The sequence below is a fragment of the Taudactylus pleione genome, unplaced genomic scaffold (genome assembly GCF_031769625.1).
Source record: "Taudactylus pleione unplaced genomic scaffold, aTauple2 ptg000502l, whole genome shotgun sequence".
Lineage (NCBI taxonomy): Eukaryota > Metazoa > Chordata > Amphibia > Anura > Myobatrachidae > Taudactylus > Taudactylus pleione.
The window spans coordinates 6,828,781-6,843,948 of record NW_028284904.1 but is presented as its reverse complement, the minus strand read 5'-3'; the positions used below and the strand labels follow the sequence as shown (position 1 = coordinate 6,843,948).

At 47.4% G+C, this 15,168-nt stretch overlaps 1 protein-coding gene across 1 annotated transcript in view; it reads right to left on the bottom strand.

Moving 5' to 3' along the window:
* The window catches only part of LOC148501812 (ovostatin-like), a 259,021-nt gene that overhangs the window by 108,856 nt on the left and 134,997 nt on the right, over positions 1 to 15,168 (bottom strand). Inside the window, exon 16 of the mRNA XM_088449994.1 lies at positions 10,531 to 10,673. Within this exon, the coding sequence (XP_088306120.1) occupies positions 10,531 to 10,673 (143 nt within the window). The remainder of the gene's footprint in view (positions 1 to 10,530; positions 10,674 to 15,168) is intronic.

Below are 15,168 nucleotides of genomic sequence, written 5' to 3'. Positions count from 1 at the left end.
TCCCTCTCCTGGGTAGAAGGACTCCTTTCTTACACACACCCACAGCAGCAGGGAAGCAGCATACCAGTCTGGATGCAAGTACAAGCTGGTCGGCGCCAGTCTTTATTGTACAATGTCAGAAATAACATAAAGAAAACATAAACATAAATCCTAGCCCTGTCGGGGCACTAACTTCACAGGTAGTTCCCTCACTACCAGAACCTGGCAGGGCCTAATGCCCTCACCAGCAACAAGAGCACAGCACAACACTCACAGTTAGGTTTCCAAGTGTCTCTGAGCAAACTCCCTGTCTGCTCTCCCAGGTGAGACAATCAGCCCTCAACACATTAGGCTTATCTTCACCACTCTCAGGTGGAAGCCCTAATAAGCCTGTTACCAGGCTAAGAGAACCAAAACCTGGAGTGGCTGTGGGTGGAGCCCTCCCACTCTTCTCACCCACAACCCCCAGGTCCCAAACCGGCTTTTCAAAAGCCGAGACTCAAGCCTGCTACACTGCAGAATTTCTCCTGGGGATTTAAAACACATGAGACAGGAATCTGGGATAAATGTCCCTGTCACAGACCACTTTACCAGTGATCCTATCACATATCCCCACCCTTTGTTTCGACCTATGGGGCGGAACAACTGAAGCCAGCAAACAATGAACGTGTGACAATGCGTCTGCATTAAACAACAGGCCCCCTGGCCTGTGTTCCACTGAAAATTTAAAAGTTTGTAATGCCAAGAACCATCTTGTAATTCTCGCATTACTGTCCTTATTTTCGGACATCCACTTCAAAGGGCATGGTCAGTGATCAATTTGAACTTTCTACCAACCAAGTAGTACCTGAGAGCCTCTAACGCCCACTTTATGGCCAACGCCTCCTTCTCCACTGTGGCAACGGGTAGGCATCGAATTTTGAAAAACTGTTCAACTTTCGGAAGTCATTGCAGAAATGCACACTCCCGTCGGGCTTTGGAATCAACACAATGGGACTTGACCATTCACTATGTGATACTTCAATAACCCCTAACTCTAGCATATTTTTAATTTCTTTCGACACCGATTCTCTTGGTGCTTCTGGTAACCTATAGGGCTTTAGATTCACTTTAACCCCTGGGTCAGTGATGATGTCATGTTTAACGACCGAGGTTTTCCCAGGTACGTCAGAGAACAGCACCCTATTTCTGACCAGAAACTCCTTGACCTCTTGTTGTTGAATTGCCGACAGGGTTTTTGCCACTGTCACTTCGGGAACTAAGGGCCCTGGACTTACTGGAGGGGCTCGGACGGCCGACAGTACCGTTTTATCTTTCCAGGGCTTTAACAGATTTATATGGTATATCTGTTCCGGCTTTCTTTTCCCCGGCTGGTGAACTTTGTAATTGACCTGTCCCACTCTTTTAAGATTTCAAAGGGCCCTTGCCATTTAGCCAAAAGTTTATTTTCCACAGTGGGAACCAACACTAACACTCTGTCCCCAGGAGCAAAGCTGCGTAACCGGGCATTGCGGTTGTATACCCTCTGCTGTGCCTGTTGAGCCTGTTCCACAACATCTTCCCCCTTCTTAGTCACCTGATATAACAAATCCTGACACATTGCCATGTGGGGATAGGACAAAGACTATCAGGGTCTACGGGTTTACCATCAACTACTTTTACTACATTCACCCTGGTTTTTACCAAAGCAGGGTCATTCAACTGCTCCACGGCAAAGACCTCTCTTCTGACCTCTAAATCAGGCAGACGATCAACTGGCCCAACAACACGTCCCATCTCAATGGGAGGCACATCAGTTGGCGGGCCACCGTCACGCTCCGCATTCTCTAGTTCGCCAATCATAGTAGAAAAAGGGAATAACTCTGACTCCTTTCTTACACACACCCACAGCAGCAGGGAAGCAGCACACCAGTCTGGATGCAAGTACAAGCTGGTCGGCGCCAGTCTTTATTGTACAATGTCAGAAATAACATAAAGAAAACATAAACATAAATCCTAGCCCTGTCGGGGCACTAACTTCACAGGTAGTTCCCTCACTACCAGAACCTGGCAGGGCCAAATGCCCTCACCAGCAACAAGAGCACAGCACAACACTCACAGTTAGGTTTCCAAGTGTCTCTGAGCAAACTCCCTGTCTGCTCTCCCAGGTGAGACAATCAGCCCTCAACAAATTAGGCTTATCTTCGCCACTCTCAGGTGGAAGCCCTAATAAGCCTGTTACCAGGCTAAGAGAACCAAAACCAGGAGTGGCCGTGGGTGTAGCCCTCCCTCTCCTCTCACCCACAACCCCCAGGTCCCAAACCGGCTTTTGAAAAAGCTGAGACTCAAGCCTGCTACACTGCAGACTTTCTCCTGGGGGTTTAAAACACATGAGACAGGAATCTGGGAGAAATGTCCCTGTCACAGACCACTTTACCAGCGATCCTATCACAATATATATATACAGTTGTGCCCTTATACTGTATTAAGGCTACATCTAAAAAAAACAGATTTCTCCATAGAGAATTCTGGAGGGGGGCAGGGCTGCACCTCAAAAACTCTAGGAGGGATGAATCTGAAATTTGGTAGGGGCGGGAAGAACTGTCGCACAGTGCTGCATGCCAAATTTCAGGGCATAAACATAAAAAATTAGGATTTGGGAGTAATCTTAAGCTCCAACTATCAGTTCTTTCTGAATATAGGAACCCTTTTCTGTTGGAGTCTATGGGGGCTTTTTGGGAAGGCAAAACTCAAGGTAGGGGTGGAATTTAGACTTGGGGTTTATTCTATGAGGTAGCTATTGTGCCAGGTTATGTGCTTTTGGGGTTCAGGTAAATTAGAAAGTTACAGTTTTTAAACTTTTACCTCAAGAATGCGCCATTATACAGATAGGACTTTTCAACTTGTTGCGCAGCCGCAGTAGGAGCCTCCAGCAGGTGGTGTATGTACTGTGGCTTCACATGGGTGTACAAACATGGCTGCCCTATAGCTGGAATAGATGCTTCCTCCCCTGATGCCGATTTTTCCTGGAGGAGATGACAGCGGACTCCCCGGGGCTATACAGGGCCAGGTCTGAAGGGCCGGAGAGCTGAGAAAAGGGCCCCCACCGCTCCCCGCCAGGGGCCACAGGAGCCCAGCACCCCTGCTTAGTGACCCCGGAGCGCTGCCCACAGAGGACCCTGTATCTGGGGAGAGAGCAGGTGATGCCAGAGATCTGAGCCGCCCTCCCCCCAGCAGTGCCAGCAGCCGCCATATGGTGTGAAGCAGAGCTTGGCTTCCCGCTCCAGGGCACAAATCCACGTGGTGTCCTCTCATGACAGTATCCCATGGTGTCCTCTCAGGCAGTGATAAGGTGACTGCGCATGTGCCCCCGCCACTGCTGCTGCTCCCTCATCTCCCCCAGAGCTAAAGCATTCCCCCCACTGCTACCGCCACCTCTACCCGAGTGTGCCAGCTCTGAAACCTCAGCCCCCCCCACCACTGCCCACCTCCTCTGACCCCCCCTCCACATCCCCTACTGCTGTGGCTGCTTCCCCTGGTTCAGAGTAACCTGTACCGGAGTCCTAGCGCTGATCTCCTCTAACCAGACGATCAGCTGATGCTGCAGTCACCTGAGATGCAGGAAAGTGCCGGCCGGTGCTTTACTGCATCTCAGCTGACAGCAGTCTTCAAAATATTGTCTGGTCAGAGGATCGCGGATTGCCGGTCCAGGCACAGGTAAGTGTGAACCAGGGGCAGGGGGGCTGGGAAGCAGCCACTGGGGGCTCAGAGATGGTGGTTCAACAGTGGCAGCAGGGGAGGCAGGCGGGCGGGGAGATCATATGTAGCCGGTAGCACACTTGGGCTGCAGCGGTGGGTGGGTGGGGGTAGCTAAGTGTTTAACAGCCAGGGTAGCGCAGGGTGTTTTGTAAACTATGGGTTTTTTTTGTTTGTTTGTTTCTTCTTTGCAATGGGCCTGTCCCTGGGTCTGCGGGCCTCCCTCACCAACACCCTGCAACTCCCCCCGAGGGGATCGGAGAAAAGAGCGGTGGGTGGACGAAAAGCACTGTACCCCCTACACCTGTGTGTGTCACCCTGTACCCCCTACCCCTGTGTGTGTCACCCTGTACCCCCTACCCCTGTGTGTGCAACCCTGTACCCCCTACCCCTGTGTGTGTGTGTCACCCTGTACCCCATACCACTGTGTGTGTGTCACCCTGTACCCCCTACCCCTGTGTGTGTGTCACTTTGTACCCCCTACCCCTGTGTGTGTGTGTCACCCTGTACCCCCTGCCCCTGTGTGTGTCACCCTGTACCCCTTGCCGCTGTGTGTATGTCACTTTGAACCCCCTACCCCTGTGTGTGTGTCACCCTGTACCCCCTACCCCTGTGTGTGACACCTTGTACCCCCTACCCCTGTGTGTGTCAACATGTTCCCCCTATCCCTGTGTGTGTGTCACTCTGTACCCCCTACTTCTGTGTGTGTCACCATGTACCCCAAATTCCTGTGTGTGTCAACATGTACCCCCTACCCCTGTGTGTGTCACCATGTACCCCCTACCCCTGTGTGTGTGTCACCCTGTACCCCCTACACCAGTGCGTGTCACCCTGTACCCCCTACTCCTATGTGTGTGTCACCCTGTACCCCCTAACCCTATATGTGTCACCCTGTACTACCTACTCCTATGTGTGTGTCACCCTGTACCCCTACCCCTGTGTGTGTCACCCTGTACCCCCTTCCCCTGTGTGTGTGTCACCCTGTACCCCCTACCTCTGTGTGTGTGTAACCCTTTACCCGCTACCCCTGTGTGTGTGTGTCACCCTGTACCTCCTACCCCTGTGTGTGTCACCCTGTACCCCCTACCCCAGTGTGTGTGTGACCTTGTAACCCCTACCCCTGTGTGTGTGTCACCCTGTACCCCCTACTCCTGTGAGTGTGTCACCCTGTACCCCCTACCCCTGTGTGTGTCACCTTGTACCCCCTACCCCTGTGTGTGTGTAACCCTGTACCCCCTTCCACTGTGTGTGTGTCAGCTTGTACCCCCTACCCCTGTGTGTGTCACCCTGTACCACCTACCCCTGTGTTTGTGTGTCACCCTTTACCCCCTACCCCTGTGTGTGCCACCCTGTACCCCCTACTCCTGTGTGTGTCACCCTGTACCCCCTACCCCTGTGTGTTTCACTCTGTACCCCCTACCCCTGTGTGTGTGTGTGTCACCCTGGACCCCCTACCCCTGTGTGTGTGTGTGTCAACCTGTACCCCATACCCTTATGTGTGTGTGTGTCACCCTGGACCCCCTACCCCTGTGTGTCACCCTGTACCTCCTACCCCTGTGTGTAAATAAAGAAAATCCCCCAAATCGTAGCTGTCATTCAGGTAATAGTGTCCTTAGAGGACACTACTAATGTCCATCGGACCGGGTAATTTGTTTTTTTATTTTGCAAAGACCCAGGATTTGCCTACTTTGGAACAAAGAGGACAGATCTACGCACAGGAGGAGGTGAGTATGGAATCTTTATTACAGGTACACCTTTGGATTACCTACTGGAGAATGGTGAACAAGCCCATAACAGGCGAAATGCGCGTCCAAGGACACCCAAGATCATGGTTCGGCTGGTGCACACGCCGACCAATTCTCTTCATCTGGATGTCTACTGAAGGGTAATACAGTATCACACCCCTCAGACCTCCGTGTCTGTGCCTTATATTGTGACACAGTCTGCTGCCTCTCTGTTTCTCCTTTATGATGTGGAGATATGAGGGTATTGTATTAACACATTGATTAGAGACAGCGTGACTGCATTTAGATATTTATGCCTGCATAAACTCTGTATAAAGTAATATCAAGGTGGATGCACTTATGGGCTTATTGTCACATATGTAAAGACAAAATCAGACGCTGACAAATAGTGTGTGGCTAGTGATGCTTAGCTCTACTCATTACATAATATTATAAAACATTGGATGTTGTTTGTCTGTCGGTCTGTGTGTTTTTTTTTTTATTTATTTTTCTATCTCCACACATATATATCCCTAGGAATATATTGCTGAGAAGATCTGGCTCTATGTGATACTCAGTATTATTTCACAACGTTTTCTCCAGTGAGAGGTGATATATAGCATTTGTGTCATCTTCCATTTCCTTTCCAAGGACACTAGTATAATATACAACTATAATCACATATACAGATAAACTAGTGTGTGGGACATATACTACATCACCATATATTGGTCTGACATGGGCATGTATAACCATATGCGATGTCCTATATATCAATGTTCTCATAACAGCTATTAATGTTGAGCCAAATATTTACCCCACGTACCCAATATAGGGTTGCACATCTGAGACCTATAAACACTAGGCAAGAGTGTTCCACATTATTTTCCACAATATTTTCGCCCTTCGCCATTATCTAAAAAAAAGTTTTTCATAATTTTTTGTGTGTAGGGTAACCTTATGGAATTAAACTGTAATAATCTAGAGGAGGGTTCTAGACTTACTGGACCCTTGTAGTACATACTAGATGCTATATTTCTACCTCATATGCTCTAGAATTTATTACAGTCTCCATAATACACAGTATGATTACCTTGTAACACACGAGCTTTGACTTTATTTGTGTTGTTTGTATTATTATTATTATTATTATTATTATTATCCTTTATTTATAAGGCGCCACAAAGGTTCCGCAGCGCCTTACACAGTACATAAATTGTATATACATCTTGGGAATTTATTTTAAAGGATTATAATAAAAGTTACATTTTTTATTACGACATTGATCATATATAAGAGTGCCCCACAAAAAGAGCTTTCTTTTCTCTCTCCTTTTGAATACAAGTGTATTTTGGCTCTGGGGAGCACCGCCAGCACGAGTTATTTCAGGATCCAAGTTGCCTTGGACATTAATAATTCTTTGTAAATGTTGGTAAAACGAAATTTGGATACATACTAATATCTTTTCTGTGCGGATACAACTCCTTCTCCCCTTTTCCCCTCTACTGGAGAAGAGGACAGATTGGCTTCAGGGATACTAGGTAAGTATGTGAGATAGTGTGTGCATGTGTGTGTGCATGTATGTTTTAATAAAATTGTACTTTTCTATGGTGTGTTTTATTAATATTGCTTTTGTTGTGGAACTACAGCAACCAGCACGCTCGTAATGCCCCGCATGCTGGTACTTGTGGTTCTCCAAGTACCAGCATGCGGAGGAGGCTTGCTGAGAAATGTAGTTCCACAGTAAAAGCCAATAGTTATATTTTCATATCACCACACTTGACATAATCAACCCAGCACCCACCGCCCAGGAGTGCTGGGGATAGCCCCGGGCTATCAGCCTGGGCCTAGGGTGCCCTGAGGAGGGGGAACTCTTTATTGGGGGGTCCCCATCTCCCCATGGATCCCCAGCCTGGGCTGACTAGCGGTCAAGGGTGATGCTGCGGCTGGGAGACCCGTTGAAAGGGCTCCCCTGGCTGTGTCATCACCCCCTTGCTAGAAGAAGTCTGGTGCTGGTTCTGGGAAATACAGGGGGGTCCTATGCATTTTTTCCCCCTGTATTTCCAGAACCAGCTCAGAGCCCTGTACTGGTTGCTCTAAATACAGGGGACCCCTACGTCATTTGTCCCCCGTATTTAGGCAACCAGGAAAGGTTCTGAAAAGCCCGGTGCTGGTTGTTCTTAATACGGGGGACCCCTACGTCATTTGTCCCCTGTATGTAGCACAACCAGCACTGCGGCTCCAAAGCCCGCTGCTGGTTGTCTTTTAGGGGGCGGGGCTACACTTTTTTTTTTTTACAAATTAAATTTTTAACAGATGCATAGATGGATCTCACTGCTGCATTCGTGCATCTATGACTTATTGATTTGATTTTCTCAGGTGCATACGCACTACCAATGAGCCCTCTGTCGCCCACTGATGCCCCCTTTGCACTGCACCGCTGCCACTGCTCTGCACAACCGCTTCTGCTGCTACCCCCCATGCCTACAGCCGTCTCGCACTCTGAACCTCCCAAACCAACCTCCTGTGTGCTGTCCCCTCTTCCATCTGCGTTAGTGTACCATTGTGTTGCCCTTCTCCCCTGCAGGTGGCCCAGTTTGCTCATCCAAACCCTGATAGTTAATAAATTTTAAAAAAGCTAAGAAATTCCATAGACAAAAAACCTTACGGTTTCATATGTCCCATTAAGGCTGCTTAGATATGATCTGAAAATTCACAAAGCCTATTGATTTTCTGACACTCAAACTTCAAAAAGCAATGAAATTATGATCATTAAGGCTGACGCCTTAATGGACATGTTCCTTGCGCAATACAGATATGGTATGCCATCACACCCTGTGGTTAACTGCAAATTCAGCACTCTCACAGAATGAGATTGCTGTCACTTACAAAATGGTGGAGCTGCTAATTCACAGAATTGTGTGCTCAATGGAATACACACATGCAGTCTATGCAACTGAGGTCAAAGCAGAAAATAGAGCTGTGCAGATGGGATTAAAGTGGTGTGGATGGGGGGAGGAGACACACTAGCATGGATAGGTGAGACACAAAGGTGTGTAGAGGAGAGAAGGTTAAGCAGTACAGAGGGGAGTTGCCAAAGTAATGCAGATGGGTGGAAAACAGTGGTGCGGATGGGGGGAAACAGAGTGGCACGGTTTGGGGGGACAGCGACGTGGATGGGGGAAGAGAGTGGCATGGACATGGGAAGACAGAGCAGTGCAGATGGGTAAAGACAGATTGGTGCAGATAAGGGAATACAGACTAGCACAAATAGGAGAACACACAACAGTAGGGATTGGGGAAGACAGATTAGTGTGGATTGGTAGGAAGACAGATTAGTGCAGGTGGGGGGAGGAGCCAGAATTGCACAGTTGGGGGGGACAGAGTGGTGCAGATGGAGAAAGAAAGAGTGCCACAGAGGAAAGTAAGACAGTGGCGTGGGTTATGGGAAGGCAGTGGTGCAGAAGGAAACAGAGTGGCACGGATGTAAGGCGGTGCAGATGGAGAAAGGCAGATTGGTGCGGATGAGAGAACACAGACTACCATAGTTTGGAGACCACACAGAAGTAGGGATTGGGGAAGAGAGATTGGTGTGGATGGGGAGGAAGACAGAGTGGTGCGGGTGGTGGGGGGAGACAGAGTTGCATGGTTGGGGGGATCAGAGTAGTGCAGATGGAGGAACAAAGAGTGCCACAGATGAGAGAAATACCGCAACGTGGCTATGGAGAAGGCACGGATGCAGGACGGTGCGGCTGTTGAAAAACATTGGTGCGGATGAGGGAACACAGACTATCACAGTTGGGAAACCACACAGCAGTAGGGATTGGGGAATATATAGCAGCATGGAGGCATATAGGGGAAGAAAGTGTTCATAGACAGAGCATGATAATTTTAAAAATAAGGGAGCTGAAGATGTTATCTAAATTAGATAAATGTATGCAGTGATAAGGATGTTGGAAGCCAGTGAGATTTTTTTTATTGATCAAATGGGAAGATTGTGGGCACTGAGTGGGATGTGGGAGCCACATAACTGCTTTGACCTCAGTTGCATAGACTGCATGTGTGTATTCCAATGAGCACACAATTCTGTAAATTATCAGCTCCACCATTTTGTAAGTGACTGCAATCTCATTCTGTGAGAGTGCTGAATCTGCAGTTAACCACAGGGTGTGATGGCATACCATATCTGTATTGCGCAAGGAACACGTCCATTAAGGTGTCAGCCTTAATGATCGTAATTTCATTGCTTTTTGAAGTTTGAGTGTCATAACATCAATAGGTTTTGTGAATTTTCAGATCATGTCTAAGCAGCCTCAATGGGACATATGAAACCATAAGGTTTTTTGTCTATGGAATATATATATATATATATATATATATATATGTGTGTATATGTATATATGTGTGTACATATATATATATATATATATATATATATATATATACATACATACATTATATAGAAACCACCCAATAAAAATCCTGTGTTTGCCCCTGAATGACGCAATTTGCCCTGCATCGCATCATTGCAGCTCTACTCCTGCTTTACAATGTCGATAATCTCAGCATTGTATCTTGGGGGTGGTCTGCGAATATGCAAATAAGCTGCCACTCCCCTGCACCACCCACCTATGCTGCCTCCTTGCCCCCTGCTGTGATGACCTGCTGCCACTAGGGGATAATGGATGTCTTTTTCATACACATGTGCAGAACAAATTTGCATATTTTTCCAGGTGCAATCCTGTCCAACTCAGCATCAACCCTACTGGAAGGATCTCAGCTGCATGTAAGGCATGAGTGTGAGGAGGAGATGTCACACCTGCTTACATGGGCATGGGGAGATGCACAGTATCAAGCATTGGAGAAAGATAAAGTGGAATAATTGGCCAAAGGAGCCAATCACCTTGTAACTGTCATTTCAAAGACTGTGCTAGATAAGTGATAAAAGCTGATTGGTTGTTTTGGAGAACTTCTCCAATTTATCCCCCTCAAGGCTTGATACATGTCCCTAGTCACTGTGAGGAGCGCTGCTGAGCAGATTAATTAAGTTGGGATGCCTGAAACACTGTCAAAAAAAAAAGATTGCACTTACCTTATTGTCAAAACATGGCTGCATGTCCAGGGACAGACTATCTGCAATGAGTTCATTATCCACCTTTGTGAACACCATTAGATTAGCGTTGGGTGCGAGTTGGCCGTTTGCAGAGATTGTAACGATATAAGAGCCCTTCATATCTGTAAGGATGAAAAGATTATTACACACACAACACATGGCCGATCCTGTAGTGTAAATCACCTTTAATTAGAAATGAAAGAATACTCCAAAATGTTATTATATTTCTGAATGAATAAGTAATAAATGCATTTCCATTTTCTATCATGTATTTGAAGTTGAACTTGTATTGTTGTTGAATTCTGTCTAGCAGCAAAATGTTTTTGTTTTTATGTAACCCCTGGGGATACTGCAGCTGGTCCTCAGCACCCAGGGACTACTTTACCTTTGCCTCAGTACTAAGCATTTCAGTGAGAGAAACTACATTTCCCAGAAGGCTGCTATGAAAATAGGGAAGGGCCAAATGGGTCTGTGGGCCTAATTCAGAGCTGAACGCTCTGAATCAGGGCCCTCCTTGAAAATGGAGCGGCCTCCTGGCCGCTCACATAGCTGTGGGTGAACACCCACAGCATATGCGAGCGTCCATGATGATGGTCGCGATGGTCTTGACCATCGCGACCATCAGGCTTGCGATGGAGACCCTGCGGTAAAGTCTCGCTGCCGCAAGCCCTGGAGTGATTTTGGCTCTTTCAGAGCCAAAATCACTCCCACTGACATCACTAGTGATGTCAGTGGGGCCGGCTTCAGACGGTAGGCGTTCCCATAGGAACGCCTTCGTCTGGCAGGCACGCCCGCGGCATGCCCACCAAAGGGGGCGTGCTGTCAATCAACATCGACAGCACGCCCCCTTTGGTGCGAGACCCAGAGCGATGGAGAGCCCGTCGCTCGCCGGGTCTCGTGCATGCGCACGACGGAGCTCCCTCCATCGTGTGCTTGCGCAGTGGGGGAACATCGACCCGCTTGCGAGCCTCCAGCCACTCGCGAGTGGGTCTGAATGACCCCCTGTGTGTATTGAAAATAACACACTTTCAAGTCAATTTAACCTAAAAAAAAGAAGCGTTCTTCAGCTAGTAGGAATAATAATCCATTTATTTAAGCACTTATTGCGCTATCCAACATCTAAAATTCATCACCATTGTAAATAAACCACATATAATAACATATGGAAATTATTTGTTAATAGTACAACTATATATAATAAACATCAATTTATCACATAAAACTTATTTATTAATACCACAACAGCATATATTAACTTATCAATCGGTTATTGGTCATCCGATTTTTGATAATGTTTAGTAGAAAGTAGGGGCCAGCTGGATTGACCACTAAAAGGTGCTGTAACCCCCAAAGGGCACTCCAAACAAAATAAAAAAATATATTTTTTTGTGTTTGTGAATTGTGTGCGCAGTAGCCGCACGTGCATCAACAAAGAAGTGCCAAGCGTGCGCCTGTGTCCCATAAATAAAGGGCCGGCTGGATTGACCGCTAAAGGGTGCTGTGACCCCCAAAGGGCACTCCAAACAAAATAAAAAAATATATTTCTGTGTTTGTGAATTGTGTGCACTGTGGCCGCACGTGCATCAACAAAGTAGTGCCAAGCATGCGCCTGTGTCCCATAAATAAAGGGCCGGCTGGATTGACCACTAAAGGGTGCTGTAACCCCCAAAGGGCACTCCAAACAAAATAAAAATATATATTTTTTTGTGTTTGTGAATTGTGTGCGCAGTAGCCGCACGTGCATCAACAAAGTAGTGCCAAGCGTGCGCCTGTGTCCCATAAATAAAGGGCCAGCTGGATTGACCGCTAAAGTGTGCTGTAACCCCCAAAGGGCACTCCAAACAAAATAAAAAAATATATTTCTTTGTTTGTGAATTGTGTGCACTGTGGCCGCACGTGCATCAACAAAGTAGTGCCAAGCATGCGCCTGTGTCCCATAAATAAAGGGCCGGCTGGATTGACCACTAAAGGGTGCTGTAACCCCCCAAAGGGCACTCCAAACAAAATAAAAAATAAATTTCTGTGTTTGTGAATTGTGTGCACTGTGGCCGCACGTGCATCAACAAAGTAGTGCCAAGCGTGCGCCTGTGTCCCATAAATAAAGGGCCGGCTGGATTGACTGCTAAAGGGTGCTGTAACCCCGAAAGGGCACTCCAAACAAAATAAAAAAAAATTTCTGTGTTTGTGAATTGTGTGCACTGTGGCTGCACGTGCATCAACAAAGGAGCAGCGCCAAGCGTACGCCTGTGTCCCATAAGTAAAAGGCCGGCTGGCTCGTCCGTTAAAGGGTGCTGTAACCCCCAAAGGCACTCCAAACAAAATAAAATATATATTTCTGTGTTTGTGAATTGTGTGCACTGTGGCTGCATGTGCATCAACAAAGGAGCAGCGCCAAGCGTGCGCCTGTGTCCCATAAGTAAAGGGCCGGCTGGCTCATTTCTTAAAGGGTGGTGTAACCCACAAAGTGCACTAGTCTCCAACAAAAATAAAAAAATATTTTCTGTGTTTGTGTGCGCCTTTGCCGCACGTATATATCAATATAACATAAATGGAGTACCAAACTTTCTCCGATAAAAATAAAATAGGGAAAGATCAAGAACCACTTCCTCCTAGTGCTGAAGCTGCTGCCACTAGTCATGACATAGACGATAACATGCCATCAAAGTCATCTGCCAAGGCCGATGCCCAATGTCATAGTAGAGGGCACATACAATCCCAAATGACAAAGTTCAGGAAAATGACCTTGAAAAAAACATTTAAATCATCTGAAGAGAAACGTAAACTTGCCAATATGCCATTTACGACACAGAGTGGCAAGGAATGGCTAAGGTCTTTCCCTATGTTCATGACTAGTGGTTCAGCTTCACATGACGATGGAAGCCCTCCTCCCACTAAAAAAATTAAAAGAGTTAAGCTGGCAAAAGCACAGCGAAGAACTGTGCATTCTAAGAAGATATCACAAATCCCCAAGGAGAGTCCAAGTGTGGTGGTGGTTGCGATGCCTGACCTTCCCAGCACTGGACGGGAAGAGGTGGCTCTTTCCACCATTTGCAGGCCCCCTGCAAGTGCTGAAAGGAGCACCCACAGTCCACTTGCTGATATGCAAATTGAAGATGTCACTGTTGAAGTACAACAGGATGAGAATACTGGTGTAGCTGGCGCTGAGGAGGAAGTTGGCGAGGAGGATTCTGATGGTGATGTGGTTTGTTTAAATCAGGCTCCCGGGGAGACAGTTGTTGTCCGTGGGATGAAAAAGCCCATCACGGTCATGCCTGGGCAGAAGACCAAACATTCCACCTCTTTGGTCTGGCAATATTTCTATCCAAATCCGGACAACAACTGTCTTGCCATATGTACCATATGTAAAGGTGAAATAAGTAGGGGTAGGGACGTTAACCACCTGGGAACATCCTCCCTTATACGGCACCTGCAGCGCGTTCATTAAAAGTTACTGTCAAGTTCAGAAACTTTGGCTAAGACCATAAGCAGTCCAGGGACACCTAAATCCCGTTGTCCTGTTGTATCCAAGTGCCTGCAAACCACACCGTCAACTCCTTCCTCATCAATTTCCTCCTTAGTCAGGATCGGAAGTAGTGCTGCAGGCCATGTCACTGGCATGACTGACTCTCCTATCCCGGATTCCTCCGGAGGATCCTGCATTGCTACGCCTCCTGCTGCCGCTGCTGCTGTTGCTGCTGCTGGGAGTCGTTCATCATCCCAGAGAGGAAGTAGGAACACCACTACTTTTACTAAACAATTGACCCTCCAACAGTCCTTTAAGTACGACAGCTGTCATCCTGAAGCAAAACGTATAACTGAGGCCTTGACTGCTATGTTGGTGTTAGACGTGCTTCCGGTATCCGCCATTAGTGCAGTGGGATTTAGACAATTGATGGAGGTAGTGTGTCCCCGGTTCCAAATCCCGTCTAGATTCCACTTCACTAGGCAGGCAATACCGAGACTGTACAGAAACGACAGAAAAAGTGTCCTCAGTGACATGAAAAATGCCATTGTACCCAATGCCCAATTAACCATGGACATGTGGACAAGTGGAACAGGGCAGACTGAGGACTATATGACTGTGACAGCCCACTGGGCAGATGTATCACCTTGCGCAGCAACAGCAGCAGCGTCACCAGTAGCAGCATCTCAGAAACCCCAGCTCATTCCAAGGCAGGCTACACTGTGTATCACCGGTTTTCAGTAAGAGGCACACCGCCGACAACCTCTTAGAGAAACTGAGGGAAATCATCACCCAGTGGCTTACCCCACTTAGACTCCCCTGGGGATTTGAGAAATCTGACAACGCCACCAATATTGGGAAGGCATTACATCTGGGCAAATTCCAGCATGTCCCATGTTTTGCTCACACAATAAACTTGGTGGTGCAGAATTTTCTGAAAAGCGACAGGGGCGTGCAGGAGACGCTTTGGGTGGCCCGAAAAATTTCTGCCCACTTTCGCCATTCAGCGACTGCATGCCGAAGACTGGAGCACCAGCAAACACTCTTGAACCTGCCCCACCATCACCTCAAGCAAGAAGTTGTGACGCGGTGGAACTCAACCCTCTATATGCTTCAGAGGATGGAGGAGCAGCAAAAGGCCATTCAAGCCTATA